This window comes from Poeciliopsis prolifica, unplaced genomic scaffold, assembly GCF_027474105.1.
Source record: "Poeciliopsis prolifica strain line A6 unplaced genomic scaffold, Auburn_PproV2 SCAFFOLD036, whole genome shotgun sequence".
Classification (NCBI taxonomy): Eukaryota; Metazoa; Chordata; class Actinopteri; order Cyprinodontiformes; family Poeciliidae; genus Poeciliopsis; species Poeciliopsis prolifica.
In genome coordinates, this window is record NW_026562411.1 from 1787304 (window position 1) to 1810126 (window position 22823).

The window sequence follows — 22823 nt, forward strand, 5'->3', positions numbered from 1 at the left end:
TAATTGAAAAAGTCTTTAATTCAGTGCCTGGGTGAAACAGTACAGTCGTTAAAAAAAGCATATTCACAGGAAAGGTATGAAACTGACCTCAACATGCTGGTTTTCCTGACAAATATTAAGAACATTGTTCCCTGGATGACCAACATGAATGATTGTGATTCAGTTAAATGCACCAGCTTCTGGAAAATATCAGCAGAAAAGCCTGTAGTGGTGGGGTGTGAGATAAGGCACAGTTTTAATCCTTTTTTATAATGTGTGAAAATAAAATGAGTATTTGTTTTCATTTTATAACTTCATTTAAAAATAAATATCTATTTTCTTTTTTTATTTTAAAATAATCCTTATAAATTTGCTGTAATCCACCGTTACCCCAAGTCCAGTGGTGGGCACTCTTCTTGCTAACCCGCTAACAGCCGAGCTAATTCTGTGGTTAGCAGTTTTGCTAACGATTGGTTTTAGCGCACAAGCTTCTAAATATTTTTTCTGGATAAATCCTTAAGCACCAATTTAGTTGGCTGTCTTGTAAACTTCCACTTGAATTAGGCTTATGAAAAAAAATCTATTAGAAAAATGATTTATCAAAGCGACAGTTGAACGGTGGTTGCAGCTCTGCGGCAGCTTTAGCATTAGCATTTGTTGTGAAAGCGTTCCTGTATAAATAAACTGAACTGATAGTGCTTCAGCGTTGGCGTGAGTCGTGTTTGAGTGGCGCTTCAGGATTAGCGTAGCTATGGTCTAGCGGTGCCCACCACGGCCCCCATCTATGCTGCAGAGGAGGAAACAAAAGTAAAAGCTCAACTCCTAAAAGAAATGCTAAAAATTGGATGAAGACAAAAAAACATTGATAACATCAAAATAAACACAAAAAACAAACATGTAATATACAGAATTTAAAAAAAAAAATTAATTTGAGAATGTTACTTTCTGCACTTAAAATAAAATATGTGCCACTGCTCTGGAGATAACGGACCAACAGTTTCCTGCTGGATCCTTTTCTTCAGCGTTCTGGATGCTGACCGTCCTGGCAGGCAGGAAAACCCTCGGGGGGCAGTTCGTCCTGATGCTTACAAGCTGCGTTGGCATAAAAATTAAAAGGAGGGGGATAAAAATTTACCAGCTGAGTTTACAAAAACGTATTTAGCGAGGGCCCTGAACGCAGAGGGTGGATTTATTATTTGGAGGGCGACGTGAAGGCGTTCTCGATGCAGAGGACGATGTAGGAGCCGGAGCAGCTGCTGGGCGTCTGCTGCAGCAGGCGGCCGCTCTGCAGGGACGACGCCAGGCCCGTCACGGCGCGCTCGCCCGCCCGCCACGTTTCACAGTAATGATCCATTTGCCGGTGGCCCTTTTTGCTCGATCCGTGCCAGACCATCTTCTCTGGCCTGGAGGGGGAACAGAAAACAAACAACAACTTTAAATCAGGCGTGGAAACAAACACGGCCGCGGATTAAAATCTGGAACGGTTTTCAAAGACTCGCCATGCACTGTCCCTGAGGATGTCTCTGCCGTCAAACGAGTACAACGGTACATTCTCCCTCATTTTGTTGCTGTCCTCACTGAAGATGGACTCCCAGCTGCTGAACAACACTTGGTTCTGAAAGGACAAGGAAGGAAAGACCCATAAACAGAAATCCATGAACAAAAATAATTAAATGTAGATTTAGCTGGACAGTTGTCTTACCTTCAGGTTCATGATGGGGAATCCGTTCCTGTCTGACCTGCGGACGATGGTGTAGAGGTCTTGGAGCTTGGAGGACAGGAAGGCTCTGAACGTTCCCTTCAGACCAACAGCGCGAGCCTGCTGGAAGCACAGGAAGTCCGCCCCGCGAATCCCTCGCATGTTTCCGGTCTGAGGCGCGTTCAGCGCTACAAGGTGGAGCTGCGAGAGAAGAGAGGCTGGCTTTAGCTTTTAATTTTAAAACATTTTCTCATATTGTAAATTTATGTCACTAGGTTTGACCAAAGCTGATTGTCCAGTTAAATTTTTTGGAGAGTTTATGTTTGTGATGGTAGGACATCCTATCTTCCTCCCAGGAACCTGGATCTTCACTGTATTGGTCACAGTTTTAGTTCAAATCAACTTTAACTGATTTTAACTAAAATCGGTCAACTTTGCAGATAAAATATTTAAACTGGTCTCATCGGGTTGCTATTCTAACGTTTCTGCGCATATTTTTGTGATTGTTTTAATTTTGCAATGTTAAGCTTAAAACAGTCTCAGTGCTGCCCTCTTTGGTTTCAACTGTGGCTACTGCAGTTGAATTTTCCTTCTGGTTCCAGTGACTCAGCGTTTGGTTATAAAATAGTTTCACTCAGACACACGCCTCCTTGTGGTCAATCAGGAGGTGATACATTTTGCTAATCATGTTTCAGATAAAAGTTTGCCAAAGGGTCACGCCCTTCAGTGTCACGTGGCCACGCCCTTCAGTGTCACGTGGCTCCGCCCACTTTGAAATTTTAATCATGGGGTTTTTAGTTTAGATCATTAGCCATTTTTGGATTAACATCAAAACAACTTGAGTTTAGTGATATGTTCTCTTATCTTTCCCATTTTAAGGAGTGGTCAAGAGAAAAATGGTGACTGTTTGGTCATATTATACGGCTGTAATGTGTTTTAGTTGTACTCACTGCTGGTTCTGACGAGTCAGCAGCTGGCACCACGGGGGGGCTGGGCTGCCGCAGCGCGGGTTCAACGGGTCGGATAACCACGCTGCTCTGGGAGTAATGACCCGCTCCGTTGGTGGAGGTCCGGTCTGGGGCGTGGGGGTACACGACCACCGGCGGGGGCTGCACTTCTGCCACCTCGTTGCCCTTTACATGAAAAACAAAGAGACTCGGAGATCAGAAAGGAGTCGGGAAACGTCAAACCGAGTTACGCTTCAAAACGCACCAGATCTCCAAAGAAGGTCCTGTAATCTCCGAGCTGAGGAGAAAAACCGCCGATTAATTCTTCACATTAAACTCTTTGAATATTATGATCACTCAGATTCATGAACGTGGAAGCTGAAGGAGTGCAGACGTACTAGGATTTGTCGAAGTCCATCGCGCACTCTCAGATAGAGGTCTGCTTTGTCCAGGATGTAAATGAGACTTCCCTCCGGCTGCTGCCTGGCCGTCGCAATCATGATGTCATATGACCTCAACACCGTCACCTGGGGAAATAATTATCATCTTAAATAACTGGAACAGTAGGTGCAGATATGAGGTCATTTAAAATACAGAGGCGTTTGTACCCCAGAGGAGACGCCAGGGCTTCCAGGGGGGCCTGGCGGGCCAGGAGGTCCAGGAACGCTGACGGCTTCAAGTCAAAACACAAACACAAGTTAGTGTAACTGTCATTCGATGCTTTCAGACCTGAGCCTGGTAGACGAGACCGGGGACCAAAGTTGACACATTGGTGACATTTTTAGCGACTGTGGTTTTCTGTGTCTGCGCTGAGTCAAACTAACTGGACCAAACTAACCGGACCAAACTAACTGGACCCTCTGAGCAACTGGTTCCCTTCCTCGCTTGGTGCTGCACCAACAACCACTGAAGGAAGCGACACAAAATCCTCTGAAAAAGACACGGACAGCTTCCTTCCTCACAAATGGGAAACAAAAATGTAACGTCAGATTTTCAGATTTGTGTGTCTTTTGTGTTTGGCTAAAGACCACAAGCCATTTCTCCTGCTAGCATGAGACTAATGTATTTGTTTTGGTTGCATTTACCCAGGATGCCCTGCTCTGTAGTCCACTTCCTGCTTTTGGAGCGGTCTCCAGTCCACTTGGTGTTCACATATACATTCAAACCGTGTCAAAGTTCACTTCATCCACACTGATATCACAGTTAGTGTCTTGCAAAATAGTTTCAATCTTTGTCTTGCTTTCATTGCAACACATTTAACAAGGGCTGCTGATTCATGTCGCTAAGTTTTTGACTATTTAATTTTTATTCAGTTCTTTTCTCTTGAAAACAAACATTGGCTCATTGGGTCATGTGATCACATGACCCAGTGATGGCGGTCTTGTATTTTCTACGGCTTTGCTAAAAACAGGCTCGGAAAAAACCGACTTACGATAATTAGGTCTGTATGGTCCAGAAAATGAGGGATTCCCAGGAGGTCCTGGAGGTCCAGGTGGTCCTGCTGGACCTGGGCGGCCATCGTAGCCAACACCTGGTGGTCCAGAAGGTCCTGGTGGCCCAGCAGGCCCGGCTATAGACTCTCCCTTTGGACCCTGGAAAAGGGGAAAACAGATCAGGGTTTATCTTCACATAGATTCTGCTGCTGAAACTAAAACCACTCAGCGGTAATTTGCTACGAGGGATTATTATGTTTCGCTGCTCATGTTCCTCTTCAGGTTTCACCTTTTCACTTTGATGGTCTTCATTAAACAGCCACAATTTATTGTCTGGTCAATCAGAATTTGCACTTTTTCCCTTTCATTCAATAATATAGTAAATGTTGGACAATTATTTTCCTACCTATTCTTTCATTATGTTTAGGTTTGAGTTGGGCATCGCTAACGAAAAAGGTAGCTATGCTAACCCTAGAATACTAAATATTATTTAGTATTTAAGGGTAAAGTTTATACCAACGGCATTGAAGAGAAGCTAATGCAAAAAATTCAAAGTACGTCTGTCCTTCAAAGACTACAACCAATTCATTTTGATTTTCTGTTGGTCTTGATTGTTTCTTCTTCCGTATAATGTTGGAGGAAACTGAAGTGCTGTTTTCACCCACTTCAAAATAAGAGCATGAATGAAATTACTGCTGATCGCTGTAACTGTGCGGCTCCCTCTGAACTCACTGGTAATCCTGGGTTTCCTGGAGGTCCTGGTGGGCCCACTGGTCCTCCAAAACGTGGGTCGTAGTATCCGCCACCCGGCTCTCCTTTCTCCCCCTTCACTCCCGGATCTCCCTGGTCTCCTTTCAGCTCATTCTGTCACAGAACATTATGACGTTTTGTCAGTTTACCGCCGTCCCAAAAGCAGAGAAAACTAAACTGAGGTGAAGAGATGAGGCGGGTTACCTTAAACGCGTAGATATCGAAGTTCGACGCAGTTCCTTTGAGGAAGAGGAGGAGATGCTTTAGTGACGAAGGTTCTCCGAAGGAGGAAAACAGAGATGAATGTTTCAGGATTACCTGGGATCCCAGGAGATCCGCGGTCGCCACGCTCTCCTTTTTCTCCCTTTACCACTGCAGCAAAAAACAGCATTTTACAGCAAACATGGCGCCGTAAAAACAATGTTTAATGTCTGATCGCCCACTTTCATCACAGCATTACTGTATAGGCTGGACAGCAGAAAATAAGATTTAAAACCCTTGAAACATGCTTATAATCTATCGACATGGTTTCATGGCGCCCGTACCTTGGTAAGCCCTGGAGTTTTCATCAAAGCGCTAAAGAAAGAACAGAGGAAGAGAATCAGTTGGTAGATGAGATGCATTAACTCTTCGTGGCTCGCTTGGACTCACATTAAAGCGATCCAGAGCTGGACCTGGTGGTCCGGGGGGTCCTGGGGGTCCTGGCGGGCCAGCAACTCCCTGCAGGAAACACACGACTTTATGATTCAGAATGAGACGCTGTTTTGGTGACAGTCTCTGTTGCACCAACAAAAACACAAAGATATGACTAAACTTTTCCATGTCTTGTTCTTTAAACTTGTCGAGTGAAGCTCAATTTGTTCCCAGTGGTTGGCTTATTATTGGCAGGTTATTTTTCTCAGGCCATGTTCAGATGGTCAAACAATCTTTTATCAAAGCAGAATTTCATTTTGTGGCAGGTAAACCAAGCCGAAGCCATTTTGGAAAAAGCAAAAGCCAGACAGACTCATGCAGATGTGAAAGGGAAGCTACGCTCCCTTCAGCAGGTTAGGATCCGTCTGTGGGCGATTCGTTACAATCTCCACAAAATCTAAGAAAGATTTTCTATAGATTTTAGTTCTGCCTGTTCAGAGCAACACCCTGAGGTTGCCAGGCGACGGGCAGAGCTTTGCTGGGGTTGCCAGGCGACGGGTCGGGGTTGCTAGGTGACGGGTCGGGGTTGCCAGGCGACGGGTCGGGGTTGCTAGGCGACATTGCATTCCGGAGGTTTTTTTCAGACAGATAAAAACATGAAGTCATTACCAAAGAGCTGCTGGGGTTGTTTTGGTTTGGTTTGGGTTTTAAGTGCTTGTGAGTGATGGTTTTTAGAAACATTATTTATTATTTATGCAGTACAGGAAAACGAATCCAGCTTACCGGGTAGCCATAACCTGCACCGCCTCCTGGCTCTCCTTTCTCACCCTTGTATCCATTCACTCCTGGTCGACCCTGGTGGGTGAAAATCACTAATCATTCTCATGCACTTTATAAAGCCTCAGAAACTCTGAAACAAATGCACTCACTGGTCTTCCTGGCATTCCTATTTCACCTTTCAGTCCAGGAGGCCCCTGAGGGCCCTGCAACAAAATGATATCATAAAACATTGAATAAATCAGTGCAGACACTTCAAAATCTCAATGATGCAAACTTACAGAAGGTCCAATAGGTCCTTGCAGTCCTCTGTCTCCCTACAGAACAAAGTGGAGATGATTAGCATCGCAAACGGGAACAAGAAGGAGCTAATGGGAACAAACAGACGGATGATGAGACTCACCTTGCTGCCTGTCAGGCCTCCCAGATACAAAGGATTTCCATCTGGTCCAATTATCAAGCCTGGTTCCCCTTTTTCACCCTGAACACAGAAAACTGACGATGAAAACGATGGAAACCATGAGCAGCTTGATTAGCAGCTGATATAATAACAGGAGTTCACCTTCAGGGCATAACCGGGTGAACCAGGGTCACCTCTGTCCCCCTTTGGTCCAACAGGACCCTGGCAGGCGCATAAAAATATTCAAGTGAGAGATTTAGAAATAAACAACCTCCATCAATTAGCCATGCAGGTCAGCCTGCAAGCTGTCGGGCAAATCTTTGTGTTGAGCCTAAAAATATTGTTTTACAGTTAATGCTCTGCAGCTAATGTCCAAGCATTAAAAATAGTATTTTTCCCAACTCCTACCAGTGAAAAGTAATTTTAAATGGAGTTTAAATAGTTAAGAACAAAGGAATCAAATAAGACATTGAATGCTTACAGGAAATCCAGCTCTGCCAGGTAAACCAGCGACTCCCTGGAAGAACAAGAAACCAGTTAAAGTTTCTCCTTAAACATTCAGTGAAAATACAGAGACGTCATCCTGGCATGATGGGAAACTGTCAGCTGAAGTTAAACATTTGAAAGCTGAAGTCTGTAGTGGTTTTATGTGAACTCACGTTATCAGATGGCTGGTAGATGATTTGCCCCGGTGGTCCAGGTGGACCAGGTGGGCCTGGGAGTCCGGTTCCATCTCGACCCGGATCGCCCTGTGAAAACAGATTAACCCACCAACTAATGAAGGACTAATCCATCTGTCATCACATACAGAACTAAGCCACATAAAGCCACATAAAGCCGTTCTGTTAATGGTAAAAATGTCATATCACCAGAAATTTCGCTAAGATCAAATATGAAATTTACCGTCTCTCCTTTGTCACCTCTGTCACCCTTTTGTCCCTGTGAAGATGAAGACAAACAAAATTTTACAGCTTTATAAATCAGAAAAAGCATCATGGCCTGATAATCGGGTTTGATATTTGATGCTGACATTATTTGGACCTAATTCCTCTCACATGTCTAAGGACATGAGAGACGTTTTCATTTGTTCCTGTACATTTATGTATAAAATAAAATTGTTGGGGGAAAAGAGAGAAACATGACTGCTGTCTTCACCCACTTCAAAACAAGAGCATGAATATTGACCACTGATAGCCAAAATTTTAAAACAGACGTTGATCTTTATTTAACTGAAAGTTTACAAAATATCCAAGAATTTATCTGGGAAAATTAATTTCAGGGAAGCTAAGTGGGCTAAATGTTTTCAAAGTTAGCCAAAATGCTAATGCGCTAAACAGAAATTTAGCTCTGCTATTGGCTGATGAAGAATTATTTGCAGTCTATATTTGTCTGTTAGCTGAAGCTCTTTGACCTTAGAGGTGCCTCAAGGTCACTTTCTCAGATTAAACTGATTTACACCACACAAATAGAGCTAATTATTGAGCTCTGCAACGGATGCCATGATCCATGTATGCAAATCTCCATCATCCTGTGCGGTTTCACATAAAGTTGAGGTTTTCTCACCGGCGGTCCCGGGAAGCCATCCAGGCCTGGCAGTCCGTCTCTTCCTGCCAGACCCTGCTCACCCTTTGGACCCTCAATACCCGGGAAACCGGGCTTACCCTGCAATGGCAGATTCAAGTTAAACAACATGGGGAAGCAAAGCAGAAAAAACCTCTGAAACCTTTGGACCTTTTAATTGAAGTGCCAAATTTTGATAGGATGAGATACTTTGAAAGTTTTTCTGGTTGTTACCAACTTCAGAACATTAACTAGACTTGTTACAGAATGACAAAGGTTGAGTTTTATTAAGATGTAAACAAATGAGAACAAAATCCTATAAATGCAAAAAAAATAATTAAGCTGCTCTTACTTTAGACCAACACTGTAAAAGTACTAAAATGTGTTAAATTAACAGAAAAAAATGTGAATTTGTCTGCTTTGGTCTGAGCTGTCTGGCAAAAATATTTCACATTTTCCAGACTTTCCAACATTTTTTCAAAATTTCTTTGCCAATTTTAAATACTTGAAGATTGTCGTTCAACATTTTCATCTTTAATCTGAAGGCTGACTAACTGGGGCAGAAGTCCAGGCAGCAGCCTGTTGTTTTATTGCAGCGTGTTACTTACTGGGTGTCCAGGTAAACCAGGAGGTCCCTGAAAATACAACATGTGCTACGGTTATTTGATACACAGCCACAGTAAATAATGCCACAGCTTTTCATTCAATTAAATTAAGCTTATTTTAACTATTTTTAATAAGCATCTCTGCCTTAACAGATCAGAGATGCACTTACGGCTGATTTAAACGTAATTCTTGTGCTGAAATTCAATCCATATTTTATTACAGTAATTAAGGTACCTGTATCCCTTCTGGTCCTCTGACACCAGGAAGTCCATTAGTGAAAATCCCACTGGAGTCCTCCATGTCATCCTGAAGAACAAGAGACACAATTTTAGGGCAAAGTAACATATTAATTATGAAGTGTGTTAATCTGCAGGTATTGCTGCTCGTTAGCCCAAGTATTATGTCATTGCATCAGGAATCAGGTGTTTCCAATGACCAGTATTGGTTCCTTTTCCTGATCAGTGTTAAAGCAAAAGCTGTGCAGCTTCATTGAGAAAAATATGCTATACTTTTGGTTTTCGCCAGACTTTTGTTGCAATATTGAGAAGTTTCATCCCAGCTTCCTGTTTAATGGCTCACAGAAAATTGGACTGTCTGAACTGGCATAACTCGTAACTTCAGTGGTTTATGGTGTATGCACAATTTTCTGCACCTCACCATTCAAGATTTTTCATAGTGTAGCCTAGCATATTACAGAAAAGGCAGGAATTACCATAGCGATCAGTGACTGCATCTTGTTTCTCATACCACAACCCCTCCCCATAAGTTTGTTTCGTACAATGGCTGTTTCCATATTGCCAGTGGTGGGCACAGCTAGCAAGACAGCTAGCTCTACTAATGGTAAATCCCTACACCAACATGGTATTTTGCAGAAGCTAATGCTAAGCGCTAACTTCAATTCAAACTATTTCAGCCCTTGGATAGACTACAACCCTTGAGCAGCAATTTCATTTTGACCTTTTGGTTTCCATGTTCTATGTTCTCCTTAGACATTGTGTTTATATTTTTTCTCTGTTTTTTTTATTTTGCTCCTGAATGTTTATATTTGAAATAAAGTTAGGAAGAACATCAACAGAAGTATGTTTAGCAGTTTAGAATTGATCAAAAAAATACATTTAGGAGAAGCTAAGTGTACCAAACATTTTCAAGGTTAGCTAAAGCGCTAGAAAATAGACACACTGCTAGCACATCAGCAAATTAGTGGAAGTCTGTCCACCCCTGCATGCTACTTTGTTTCAGCATGTCTGCTTGTTAATATCATTGCATGTTAATTGAACTCACAAATCCAACCCGATGACCTGGTCCTGGAGGCCCAGGAGGTCCAGGAGGACCGACTGGTCCCATGGGTCCTGGCAGACCAGCCAGTCCAGGCTCTCCTGGAGTTCCCGGTAAACCAGGTTCTCCTAGAGATCCCTGTGGAGTAGAAACATGGCTCTTAAAAATTCACTTTTCTAGTTAATTTCACAATTAACTTTTCACCTTTAAGTTAAAATGAGAAATAGTGATGTCACACCTTTTGTCCAATTGCTCCTGGGAGTCCAAGATCGCCTGAATCCCCCTGAGAACGTAACAAAGGAAAAAGACACATTTTTAATCACAGCAAAATTAAAACTTCAATCTTTTATTCACCTCATTAAGTTTTTTGAGGTTTTTCAAATGAGACAATTTTTACATTTGTGTTGTATTGTTAGGATGTTGGAGTAGGGGATTCGATCATTATCTGTTATAATCAGTGGAAGAGACTGTTTGACAGATTCCAAGTGCTTTAATTCAAACTTTCAACTAAAAATCTATTTGCTACATTTACAGGCGTAATCAATGTTTGCTACATATAATTAGATGGTATTAGCATTTAAATGATAAATCGTATGTTCCAGTAAATCAGTACCTTTTCTCCCCTGGGGCCAGGAGCTCCTGGAAGACCATCGGCACCAGGTAAACCAGGCAGACCCTAAAGTCCAAAAGATTTGGTTGTTGGAACTGGATTTTGGTTAAAGCGTTCTATCATCAGCATAAGTAGGCAGTTTGTTAGTATGAAAACAAGAGAATGCAGACGAGTGAAATCCTGTTTTCAGTCCTGCATCCACTCATTTGGATGCTCCTGATTTCCTGCAGTAGTTTCTGATTGGAGTGGACTGTTCCACTTACAGGTTGGCCAGGTGCTCCATCTTTTCCTGGAGGTCCAAAAGCGGCAGTGTTCACGGACGTGCTTGCTGAGGGAAGACCGGGAGGGCCTGGGGGACCAGGAGGACCTGGGGGACCTGGAAGTCCCTGCATCAACAATTATAAAGATTCAAAATATTTCCTCCTCCAATAGATCCAATGGATTTTGTGGTGTGACTAAGAAGGACCAGAGAAAGCCGGTTCTGTTTGTTCTCACCCGAACGGAGACCAAATCAGGGAATCCAGAGGCCTCCATGTCCTCGAATGTCTGAAAGATGTGTTTTAGAATCATCTGCAGAAAGCAGAAGGAAGTTTTTACCTCATAGGAGGATGTGACTCACAGATCTGTATCCTGTACCCGGTGGTCCTGGAGGCCCCGGGGGTCCTCTGGGGCCGGGCTGGCCCTCTCCACGGTCGCCCTGTATGAACCCACCTCATTAGGACTTAAACTGAAACCCTTTTAACAATCTGCAAGCTGGGTTTATCTAACCTTCTGTCCTTTAACTCCTGCGTCACCCGGAGTTCCTGGAAACCCTGGAGGTCCCTGAGGCCCCTATTTAAAAGACAAATATGATGTTCGGCCCCTGAAACATTCTATTTTGAAAGAAAAAGCAGAAACTACATACAGTTTTTCCATCTTCACCGGGATCACCCTACGGGAACAAAACAGAGAACACCTGAGTGACTTTCAGCATCTCCAGAGAAGTCTCAGGTTGTTCCTCCAGATCCACTCACTGGTTCTCCATCTTCCCCTGCTGGCCCCTGAGGACCTGCCGGTCCAGGCGGTCCACGCGGCCCAGGAACCTTCAAAACAACCGACCCATCTCGGTCAACTGAATACTCGCTTGCAGATCCTGGAGATCCAGGGGGCCCTGGTGGTCCGGGAGGGCCTGGTTCACCCTTTGAGCCCGGATACCCAAAACCTGCACTGCCCTGGAACAAAGGAAAGGTCCACATCTTGGCTCTCATAATACGTTTTGATACAGAAATCAGTAGATTAAACTAATATTTAAAACACGGCACACCAAATTTAATATAAGAGCAGCTAATGACGATAATATGCTTGTTTTTAATCGATAAGCAAAACATTTGAGTCTCCAGTTAAGATACAGCAAAGCTAGTGGTCAGATAAGTGAGCTGATGGCTAGAAAATGTGAATTTGTAGTTTATCGTTGGAAAATACTTGTCATTTTCAGGTCGCAAACTAAACATTTGCAAATAAATATTTAGTCAGGAGTTAAATATTTCGTTACCAAGCTAAGTACTTACTTTGGAGCCAAATTTGGCAAACTGGATATTTGGTTTGGAACAAAACCAAATTGTTTTATGTTATGAAATTATTGCTGTTAATGTTACAAGCGGTACCTGCACTGGTGACACATCATCAAGAGTCCAAACATATCTGGGGACTTACTGAATATTTAGTTTGAAAAACAAATTGAAATAAAAAATTTCACAAAAACATCCATCTTTGTCATAGTCAGTGCCACAGTGGGTATTAGGGTTTTTTTTATAACAATAAAAAAACAGCAATAAATACTTAATCTAAACGGGTAGATTTAGCATAATTTTTCATGTTCTTTCCCGGTCTAACACAAAAACGACAAAAGAAAAGACGGTCTGGATATGTTGGTCAGAATTCTCAGTCTTTTGGCCTGCACCAAACCATGTTGTAGGTTTATTGTTACATAAAAGAGTAAATATTATAAACTAAATTTATAACATCTTCATCTCAGAAAACTCAGAACTGTTTGTCTCCCTTCATATCAGATCAAAAACATGAACGTGTCTGTTCATCCGCTATGACAAAAGTCAACGACAAACTTTTTAATCTGCTTCGTTGCTTCATATTCAACATTTTCAAACTAATCAATAACCTGAAGGCAGCTGTAACTTACCTTGGCTCCTTTTTCACCTGGTTCTCCCTGAAAATAAAACAACAAAGCAGTGGTGTAAATTTTAATCCATTTTAAGAGAACAGTAGAAATCGCTCTAAAGGGGAAAATAAAAGTACTTTTGTAAAACGTCCTGTTTTTGTTGAGCAAATGGCAGGTAAATCCACCCAAACTTCCAGAAGTTTTCCCTTTTTTTCCTCACAATATGTTAGCAAAATTAGAAAAAGCTGCTGGTGGTTTTGACTCTCGGGCTTCTAGCGCCCTCTAGTGTTAACTTGGTGCAATTCAACAACAAACCTGATTATGTAAAGGCTAAAATCAAATTAAATATTTTGTAAAAAAGAAATAACTTTACATGTTATATTGTTGCTTAATGCTTCTACCATACATAAATTATTGTTTGGAAATACAAAACCTCCAGAAGAAAACTATCCAAATTATGTCTGATTATTTCTATCCAACTAATTAAATATTGTGTTCTTTAAAATGTTATGATTTAATTGATCTCAGAACAGCATTAACTCTGTGCAAAGCTTAAAATAAATTCCTTTCAAGGTGTACACAGAAGTGTTTTTAAATTAATTTATGAATTAAGAAAGAAAATGATTTATTAAAAAAAAAAACGGTCAAAATGAATATTGAAAATAATTGTACTTGAGTTAGATGGATTCAGGTGTGGAGTATTTGTTGAAAATCAGTTAAAACCGATTTTCACAAAAAATATAAGAATAATTTGCTAACAAAAATACAATAATGTTTGATTTAATGCTCATCTAAGCTACTTTATTTCTTAGAAAAATATAGAGGAAACAGGGTTTCCCTCAGTGTACTGTCAGCCTGGCGGGCCACCAGGCTTAGCATATTAATAATTACTTCATTGTAGTTTTTTAACAGTGATGGCAAAGCTGGATTAGAGAGTCTCTGATATAACGGTTGGAAGCAGAATGGTCAGCATGTGAACGCATAAGGAGGCAGAGGTCAGCTCCATGACCACTTCCTGTTTCTACAGGAAGTGGTTTTACAACTTCAGCAAACAAAATCACAAGTCACAAATATAAAACATTTTGTAATTAGGAAGAACCTAATGGATATTTTTTTGTGTTTGCTTTTTGTAAGACTTTATAGTTATTGGTTAGGTGTTTTTCATCATGTCTTCCAATAAAACTTAATTACCAAGTGGTGTTTTCACATTTCCTTTTAAACATGTTTTAACTGCTGGATGACTGGCCGCGTCGCCCCACCAGGCTCAGCATTTTACTTTGGGGAAAAACCCAGAGGAAAGATTCTGATGACGCTTCATTTATAACAAAGTGTATCAGTTTTTCCGGTCTACACTTGGTGTTCCTGCCATTGAGAGGAATTTCAATTATTTCTGTGCTAGTTTTGTTTGTTGGCTTGTGTATGGAAAGGTTAAAACTTGGCGTCACTGCAGCTCCGTATTTTTCCCTTTGCCAGGGATCCTGGGATGAAAAAGCTCCGTTTTGTCTGGCTGACCTTTATTCCGCGGATTCCCCCTTGGGAGCCGGAGCCTGGCTCTCCCTTCGGCCCCGTCGGGCCCCGGTCTCCTTTCTCTCCTCTGTCGCCTTTCTCTCCTTTAGCAGCGGCTGCACCTGGAAAGCATAACCACAGGACACATCCATTAACATCCCGATGAAAACCTCTGGTAGATGATCAACGACTGCATCCCCGAGAAAAACAAACGATCCCTGATCCCAGAAGGAGGAAGGAAAGGAAGCAGGATTCCTGCTGTAACTCTGTAGTTTAGAGGTCAGGTGGAGTGGAGGCACATCTCCCACCTGCTTGTGAATTGACCCAATTTGACCCGACATGCTTGATATCCCGATAAATGAGTCACTTTAGAAGGCAAGGTGTGAAATGCAGCCTGCTGCTCCAAGGAATGAATTCTGGAAACATGACTGAGGCTAAATGTCGGGTTATCGGTTAGCGACGTCACTGCAGCGTGAAATAAACTGATGCCACCTCCTGGCTTTAATGATCTACTTTAAAACATCAGTTCAACCAAAATGGTTTGCAGAGTCTTCCTCCTTCTGACCCTTTTTTTCTTTAAATCAACATTTAAAACTCGGCCAGTGCATATATTTTAAGCAGCGGACAGAATATTCAGTTTTTAGTTGTGCTTCACAAACATTATTAATGAATGTTGTCAAGTTATAAACTTATTTCACACTAGTTAAAGTTTTATAGTCAGCACATTAGTGGAAGTGGGCCCACCACTAAATTCGCAGAGCTAATTTTATAGCTTAGTGGTTTTGCTAACTTAACCTGTGGTCAAATTAGCAAAAGTACTGTTGGTTTTGCTGTCTGTTTCCTCTTCACAATGCCCCATGGCAATGGTGGGCACAGCTCTGCTAAAGTGCTAATACTGGAGCTAACTTTTCACTTAGCGCTTTTGCTAACTTTGACAAAGCTTAGATCACTTAGCTTTCCCTAAAGAGCTAACGTCTTTTAGTTATTGACCGTTAAGAATTCAAGCTGTTAGGCTTCATTCAAAATAAGAGCATATTCATACACTTATTTTGAAGGGAATGAAAACTGTTTACTATTTCCTTTAAGTCAAGGAAAATGAACATTTTTTTGTGTTTGCCTTTTGTAAGACTTTATAGTTACTGGTTAGGTGTTGTTCATCATGTCTTCCAATAAAACTTAATTAAGTTAATTAAGAGACGACCCAAAGAGAGACTAATGGATGTGGAGAAAGAGGAGAGGAAGTCGGTGAGCGTGGAGGACGAAGAGGACAGGACTAAGTGGAGACAAATGATTCACTGTAGCAAAAGGATTTGGGCCTTTTTTCTTTCTCTAAGAATGTCTTTATTTATGGCAGTACTCGTATTGTCCAGTAGATGGAGACATTTATCAGTGAACGTTAAAGTCACAAAATGTTTCCCTCTGTCCCGCCATGTGATTTTATACGACAGTTTAATAATATGAAGTATTAGGAGAAATAAGAGTTTTGTTCTGCAATTATGAGTATAAATTACTAATATTATGATGATTAAGTAATTTTAGCAGAGTAAGGGCACAGCATCACTAAAATAAATCAATACCAAGCTATAACTTCACATAATGCTCAGCATTCTTATTTTTTATATAATTTTATGCGTTATAAAATTGCTTGGTTCTACTAATATTATGTTTCTATCCTGGTAACATTACATTTTTCTCATGTCTTCTTTATTCTAATATTTTGACTTTATTTCAGCATCAGCACAACTCTCGTCTTGTTTTATGTCTTTATTGTCTATTTTTAATGTTATGGCTTTATTCTCATAACTCTTTGTATTAGTGTAACTTTTTTTCTCATTATTTTGCTAAAAATCCATCTTTATTCTTGTGATCTTTTGTCATGATTTATTTTTCGTATTAATAAATTTTAATTATGGTAATATTTTGAGTTTTTAGTATTAGTTCAACTTCTTAAGTTACTAAGACTTTATTTGGTTAATATTATAACTTTATTCTCCTTATCTTACGCATCTGAGTCTTAATATTTTTGAAATTTTGACATTTTTTCTCTCATTTTGTTTTTTTGCCTAACCTGAGTTTTCTTTTGTGTTTGTCTAAAAGTTACAATCCTGTATTCTTTAACAATAACTGAACTGCTCTGATTTTATATGAAATGTAACTGATCCAGAGTGAAACAACATAAAATGAGGAAATGATGTGAAATGTTACCGGGTTGTGGCCCGGGCCTCTCCAGCGGCGGCTGTTGGATTGGAGGAAGAGATTCATCGGCTCTCTGCAGAAACACAGCAGATCCCAATTTAAATTTAAAACCTGCAGTGATTTTGCTCCATTTTCTCCATCTGTACCTCCCACTGAGAAAAGCTTTTATAAACATCGCTGCATCATGGGAAAGAGTTTGTCCCTGTAAACATTAATCACAGGCCCAAATGAGTCATGTTCTGCAAACTGCTTTAATGTTGGGAGACTGGAAGTGAGTTCTGCTTGTACAAACTATCCCAAGCTTCTCACAACACAATGCGCCGCCTGTTTTCATTTGCAGCTAATTTACTCTGCATATTTTGCACAACTTCACATTTACCTAGCTGAGGCGGTGAAATCATCAGATACTAGAATAAAACCTCAACTATGGAGAAAGTTAACATCTTTATTAGATTTTTATTCTTTTATTTTATTCAATTAAGCTGATAAACAAATTCTTTGTTGAAAACATGCAAAATGTGGGGGGAAAAATATGATTTGAATATTTACTGAAGCATTCGCTGATTCGTTTTTAGCATTAATTTTTTTATTTGGAGTCTTTTTTCTGAAGCCACTGGGAAAGTGGCAGCGACTCCGACTCTCTCTGGTTACGACTTGTAAGGTCAACTTGGCGTTTCAATATGGCCGCTACTCACATTAATAATAATAAGCTGTGGCAGAAGAAAGACAGAGTGGCTCTAAAATCAGTGTTTCATGTCGAACCTACAACTCCAAAATAAACAATTTGAAAGTGGTGTTTGCTTAGAGAAAGGGAAACGTTAAGATGGTATTAATAGTACAATGTGTTGGCTCTAGACAATTGCATTAGCTGTAGCTAACGGTGTTAGAAATAACTAATGGTGTAGCTCAAGCTCATGATGTTAGCTCATGCTGTTAGCTCTAGCTCATGATGTTAACTCTAGCTCATGGTGTTAGCTCTAGCTCATGGTGTTAGCTCTAGCTCATGATGTTAGCTCTAGCTCATGATGTTAGCTCTAGCTCATGGTGTTAGCTCTGATGAGTTGTGTTAGCTCTGATGAGTTGTGTTAGCTCTAGCTCATGGTGTTAGCTCTAGCTCATGATGTTAGCTCTAGCTCATGATGTTAGCTCTAGCTCATGGTGTTAGCTCTGATGAGTTGTGTTAGCTCTAGCTAATGGTGTTAGCTCTAGCTAATGGTGTTAGCTCTAGCTCATGGTGTTAGCTCTGATGAGTTGTGTTAGCTCTAGCTCATGATGTTAGCTCTAGCTCATGGTGTTAGCTCTGATGAGTTGTGTTAGCTCTAGCTCATGGTGTTAGCTCTAGCTCATGGTGTTAGCTCTAGCTCATGGTGTTAGCTCTAGCTCATGGTGTTAGCTCTGATGAGTTGTGTTAGCTCTAGCTCATGGTGTTAGCTCTAGCTAATGGTGTTAGCTCTAGCTCATGGTGTTAGCTCTAGCTCATGGTGTTAGCTCTGATGAGTTGTGTTAGCTCTAGCTCATGGTGTTAGCTCTAGCTAATGGTGTTAGGTCTAGCTCATGGTGTTAGCTCTGATGAGTTGTGTTAGCTCTAGCTCATGATGTTAGCTCTAGCTCATGGTGTTAGCTCTAGCTCATGATGTTAGCTCTAGCTCATGGTGTTAGCTCTGATGAGTTGTGTTAGCTCTGATGAGTTGTGTTAGCTCTAGCTCATGGTGTTAGCTCTAGCTAATGGTGTTAGCTCTAGCTCATGGTGTTAGCTCTAGCTCATGGTGTTAGCTCTAGCTCATGGTGTTAGCTCTAGCTCATGGTGTTAGCTCTAGCTCATGGTGTTAGCTCTAGCTCATGGTGTTAGCTCTGATGAGTTGTGTTAGCTCTAGCTCATGATGTTAGCTCTAGCTCATGGTGTTAGCTCTGATGAGTTGTGTTAGCTCTAGCTCATGGTGTTAGCTCTAGCTCATGGTGTTAGCTCTGATGAGTTGTGTTAGCTCTAGCTCATGGTGTTGGCTCTAGCTCATGGTGTTAGCTCTGATGAGTTGTGTTAGCTCTAGCTTATATTGTAAACAGTAGATCACAAGCCAACCATGTTTGTTTCAACAGATTATCTTGTGTTTTATGGTGTATGAAAATGTAAAGGCAATTTTCCTCAATCCAGATGTTTTCATTTCCTTGACTTGACTTGCTCTGTGTGAGTGGAATGATTAAAAGTGCAACATGCATTTGGAAATTCATCAAATTAAAGTCTGCAATATGTTTCCTGACTTGTTTGCTACAATGTTTTGTAATTTTTCAGAGAAATCATCTGGAACATACAAAAGGCAGCGGCGTTATGAATGTTGTAATGCTTGAAACAGTTTCGGTGTGATTTGTTTTCCCTTTGATTCTGCTCACACCGCAGATCATATCCGTCATACGCGTGGATTGTTTGAGTCGCTTGGCTCCTGTTTACTCTGAAATCACTCTGCGGTCGCTCCAGTCAGCCGGCCTATAAACGCATCAGGCCTGAGAGAGGAAATGAGAACAACAGAAGCAGATTTCTTCTCTTTGTTTCTGAAAACCTCAGATTGTTCCCTGTGGGATAAAGACGGGAGCGTGTAGAAACGTTCAGGAGGAGGAGGAAATGAGGACCACCCGAAGGTTTGATGTGATGATAATTAACTGTATTCCTCAGCAGGGAAATATTCTCTGCTCTCTGTTGCATTGATTGACCTCGCTATTTTAACTGGATTTATAAGTTATTGTGACAAAGAATGGCCTGATCGCTTACACCATCCATCATGGCTGCTAACGACAGGTTGCTTAGCTTTGATGCCTCCTCAGTCGCTAACACGGGGTTAGCTCAGTGTCTGGCCTCTGGAGAACGTTTACAGTTTCTACCGTCAACATCTCAGTACACTTGAAATAAGACAAACTAACTTACAAGTAAGTCTTCAGATTGTTTTAATTCAATAATTCAAAATGAGTAGCTCCATTACTACTTACAACTGATCATTTTTTCATCAAAATGTATTAATTATTGACTTAAAATAAGCTCCTATTTCTTGTTAAAGAATCTTGTAAGTTAATTTTTACACTAGAAACTAGACCAGAAGTACGTGGTAACATTTGTTATTTTGTACAATGAAGGCCTGTTAAAATATTGGTCCAAACATTTAGAAAATGTGGCACCAGAGGTTTGCATTGTTTTGGTTCTTGTGAAACTCAAACATTAAACCAGTCAGAGAACGGATCTCTTTTGGGTGAGGACAGATTTCAGTCGTCTCCTGTAACAGACAAGAGGAGGTATTTCCGTCAGTTTGACCAAACAAGTGAACTTTGATCCGCCTACAAATCTGTTTACAGGACAGAACTCTGCTGGGGTTGCTAGGTAACCAGACAGAACTCTGCTGGGGTTGCTAGGTAACCAGACAGAACTCCGCTGGGGTTGCTAGGTAACCAGACAGAACTCCGCTGGGGTTGCTAGGTAACCAGACAGAACTCTGCTGGGGTTGCTAGGTAACCAGACAGAACTCTGCTGGGGTTGCTAGGTAACCAGACAGAACTCTGCTGGGGTTGCTAGGTAACCAGACAGAACTCTGCTGGGGTTGCTAGGTAACCAGACAGAACTCCGCTGGGGTTGCTAGGTAACCAGACAGAACTCCGCTGGGGTTGCTAGGTAACCAGACAGAACTCTGCTGGGGTTGCTAGGTAACCAGACAGAACTCCTCTGGGGTTGCTAGGTAACAGTGGAATGTGATTAAATAATCAAACTCAATTTTCCGGACGTCACAAAACATTAACTTTTTATAAAAAAACGCTGAATGTTTTTAAAGCAACTGTTTTTAGAAGCAGTTGAGATTCAAATGGAAGTGCAAAAATGTGCAAAATGTGAAATGTGCATAATATGTCCCCTTTAACAGTGGATTTCATTCCCATCTCTTTACAAGATGTTTTGTAAAAGCAGCAGCAATTGTTAAACCTGAAACCTGATGCCTAACGCGGGGAGCCCGATCTGGCAGTGACCCGTTAAAGACGCGCTCTGCCATCCATCCATCACGGTGGATTCCAGGAAGACAGAATGGAAAGTCTCACCTCTGCTCTCCGCCTCTCGCCGCCCGAACTTGCCTCTTAATTGCAAGGGTTGGACGAGAGAGCAGAGGATGAGACGAGATGTGTGAACAGATCCTCGTCAGATGGAAAAACATCGGCAGGTGGACATTAAGACGCCAGCTGTTTCCCCAAACATGACATTTTCATATAACATGCTGATTAATAAATGTCTGGCGGAACGAAAGAGAAAAAGAATCCTCGTAAAAGTTGAAGACGAGGCTTCTGAAATGAACTACCTGACCTCAACCTCAAACTCCACTTTGTTGGTTCCTGAAGGCATGTTGATGGAGAAACCAGTGGAAATACCAACGCCTGGAGGCGGCGGGAAGCCTCCGACTTGGATCGGATCGGATCCAAATTCACATCTGGTTTTTCAGACTCCTCTGTAATTGTAAAAGCGCTGCGCTCACTTGAACTGGCTGGAAGCTGCAGCACATCTTAGCCTTGGTGTCAAAACGCAATGAATAGAAAGCAGAAGGAGGAAAACTGAGGAGGTAAAGAGAAGAAGAAGTGGATAAACTCCCTGAAAGTGAAGTGACAGCGTGAGGAGTCCTGGGCACGGCCATTTCTATCCGTTATCAAACTGCAATGAAGAGAGTCCTAATCATTTACATGTCCACAATCAATTACAATTTGCAAAGCCAGATAGTTAAAATTACAAATCTAAATTAAATTATAATGCAAAGAAAAGAGCAATACTATAAACATCAATAAAAAAATCAAAATTTTAAGTGTTTATAAAAACTCTTGCGAGGATCCGAATAAATAGATCTGGAGTCATATTTATCCAGAATAAGCGCAGTGTGATGTCACGCCCCACATCTCCCTGCTGGAGGGATAAAAGCTGCTCACCGATGATGACTGCCTTTGTCAACTTGTCAACATAACACTAAATCTTAAATGTATGTGACATGTGAAAGAAAGTGCTTTGCTATTAATTGTCAATACTACAACTGGATAACAAGGTCAGAAAAAAGTTTTAAACAAAAAAAAATCAGCAAGTGAGAGGGAAGTAAGTCAGCTCTCCGTCAGCTGGCTTGACTTTGACGACCTTAACATGTAGATGCGCTATGGAATTCAATCTGTCTAGGTTAGCTTAAAACAATTAAAAACTAAGGCGGCCCACATACAAAACTCTGACAGATCATCAGTAGAGCAGGTTTTTAAGTGAGCTAATCAACCATCGCAGCGCTAGATTGACTAATAGCAGCGATAGCTAATCTTCCACAGCTTATTAGTAATCATATTACAAAATGTCAAACCTGAAAATATAAACATGTAATGAACCAAATGTTCTGTTCTTTGTGTGGGAAATGTTTGCATGGACTTTTTGGTATTGAATCCTGATACGCTATGGAAACTGGCCTATCTGTAGCATAGCCGACACAGAGAACAATAAAGGATAACACAAGTCGTTATGAGTTGTTCTTCAATGTTTTTTCTGCGTTCGTCAAAATGACAGACATCAAGAAAGTCCAGCAGAGTTAATTTTTATGTTTCTTGTCTTTAATTTTTACTCATGTAAAATATGTAATAAATATGAGACTGCTAAAGAGAACATCTTAACTTTCCTCATATGAAGCTGAACATCTCAGGAAGGAGCAGTTGCCGAGTTAGCATAAAGCAAGAAACATCCCTGATCCGGGGAGTTTGAGGGAAGTTTTGGAAGAAAAGTCCAGTTCCTAAAACTTCCTGAATGCAGAAAAAATCCAGACGGAGCTCGATTTCCAGGCATCAGCTCTGCAGTTTTTAATCTTCCCTCAGGGATGAGTGTTTATCCACTTAAACAGAGTAACCCGAGGCTTCACTGAAACATAAAACACAGCTCTGCTCTTCACGTTTTATGTCTAAGAAATACAGGCATGGCTGGATGAACTGAAGGATTTCCCCCTTTGCAGTAAAGTGCTTTCATGTAACATCTAACAGCCGAAGGTTAATTTTTAGACTGAATCTTTCAGGATGACAATCAATTTGGAAAAAGAAGAGTGAGGAAAATCGTGTTTTCATACCGTCTGTTGAGGTTTCTCACTGAAAGGTTTTGGCCGTCTGGTTTCTCCGTAGCCACTTCCTTCTCCTGAAGCCTGAGAAAAAAAACAAACATTGTTTTTAATCTAAACATTGAAACTGTTAATTTATTATTAAATCACTAAAAAGCAAACCTATAATAGCCACTGCAGATAATTAATTAAAAATGTATTCAATTATTTAATGGTT

At 41.1% G+C, this 22823-nt stretch overlaps 1 protein-coding gene across 4 annotated transcripts in view; it reads right to left on the reverse strand.

The window, feature by feature from the left end:
• col18a1a (collagen type XVIII alpha 1 chain a) overlaps window positions 1-22823 on the reverse strand; it is a 66117-nt gene continuing 43294 nt past the window's right edge. For all 4 annotated transcript variants that reach the window (XM_055052871.1, XM_055052870.1, XM_055052869.1 and 1 more), the window contains 37 exons: window positions 22619-22690; window positions 16536-16599; window positions 14337-14452; window positions 12846-12872; window positions 11683-11880; window positions 11574-11600; window positions 11438-11500; window positions 11289-11366; window positions 11165-11215; window positions 10933-11055; window positions 10673-10735; window positions 10298-10342; window positions 10066-10197; window positions 9019-9090; window positions 8787-8813; window positions 8182-8280; window positions 7522-7557; window positions 7278-7367; window positions 7100-7135; window positions 6781-6840; window positions 6622-6699; window positions 6500-6535; window positions 6371-6424; window positions 6225-6296; window positions 5460-5528; window positions 5354-5384; window positions 5127-5180; window positions 5013-5047; window positions 4791-4922; window positions 4058-4217; window positions 3234-3298; window positions 3024-3152; window positions 2891-2923; window positions 2629-2811; window positions 1682-1879; window positions 1479-1594; window positions 1-1382 (listed from right to left, as the gene is read on the reverse strand). In XM_055052871.1, the coding sequence (XP_054908846.1) occupies window positions 1172-1382; window positions 1479-1594; window positions 1682-1879; window positions 2629-2811; window positions 2891-2923; window positions 3024-3152; window positions 3234-3298; window positions 4058-4217; window positions 4791-4922; window positions 5013-5047; window positions 5127-5180; window positions 5354-5384; window positions 5460-5528; window positions 6225-6296; window positions 6371-6424; window positions 6500-6535; window positions 6622-6699; window positions 6781-6840; window positions 7100-7135; window positions 7278-7367; window positions 7522-7557; window positions 8182-8280; window positions 8787-8813; window positions 9019-9090; window positions 10066-10197; window positions 10298-10342; window positions 10673-10735; window positions 10933-11055; window positions 11165-11215; window positions 11289-11366; window positions 11438-11500; window positions 11574-11600; window positions 11683-11880; window positions 12846-12872; window positions 14337-14452; window positions 16536-16599; window positions 22619-22690 (3135 nt within the window). In that variant the 3' untranslated portion in view covers window positions 1-1171. The remainder of the gene's footprint in view (window positions 1383-1478; window positions 1595-1681; window positions 1880-2628; window positions 2812-2890; window positions 2924-3023; window positions 3153-3233; window positions 3299-4057; window positions 4218-4790; window positions 4923-5012; window positions 5048-5126; window positions 5181-5353; window positions 5385-5459; window positions 5529-6224; window positions 6297-6370; window positions 6425-6499; window positions 6536-6621; window positions 6700-6780; window positions 6841-7099; window positions 7136-7277; window positions 7368-7521; window positions 7558-8181; window positions 8281-8786; window positions 8814-9018; window positions 9091-10065; window positions 10198-10297; window positions 10343-10672; window positions 10736-10932; window positions 11056-11164; window positions 11216-11288; window positions 11367-11437; window positions 11501-11573; window positions 11601-11682; window positions 11881-12845; window positions 12873-14336; window positions 14453-16535; window positions 16600-22618; window positions 22691-22823) is intronic.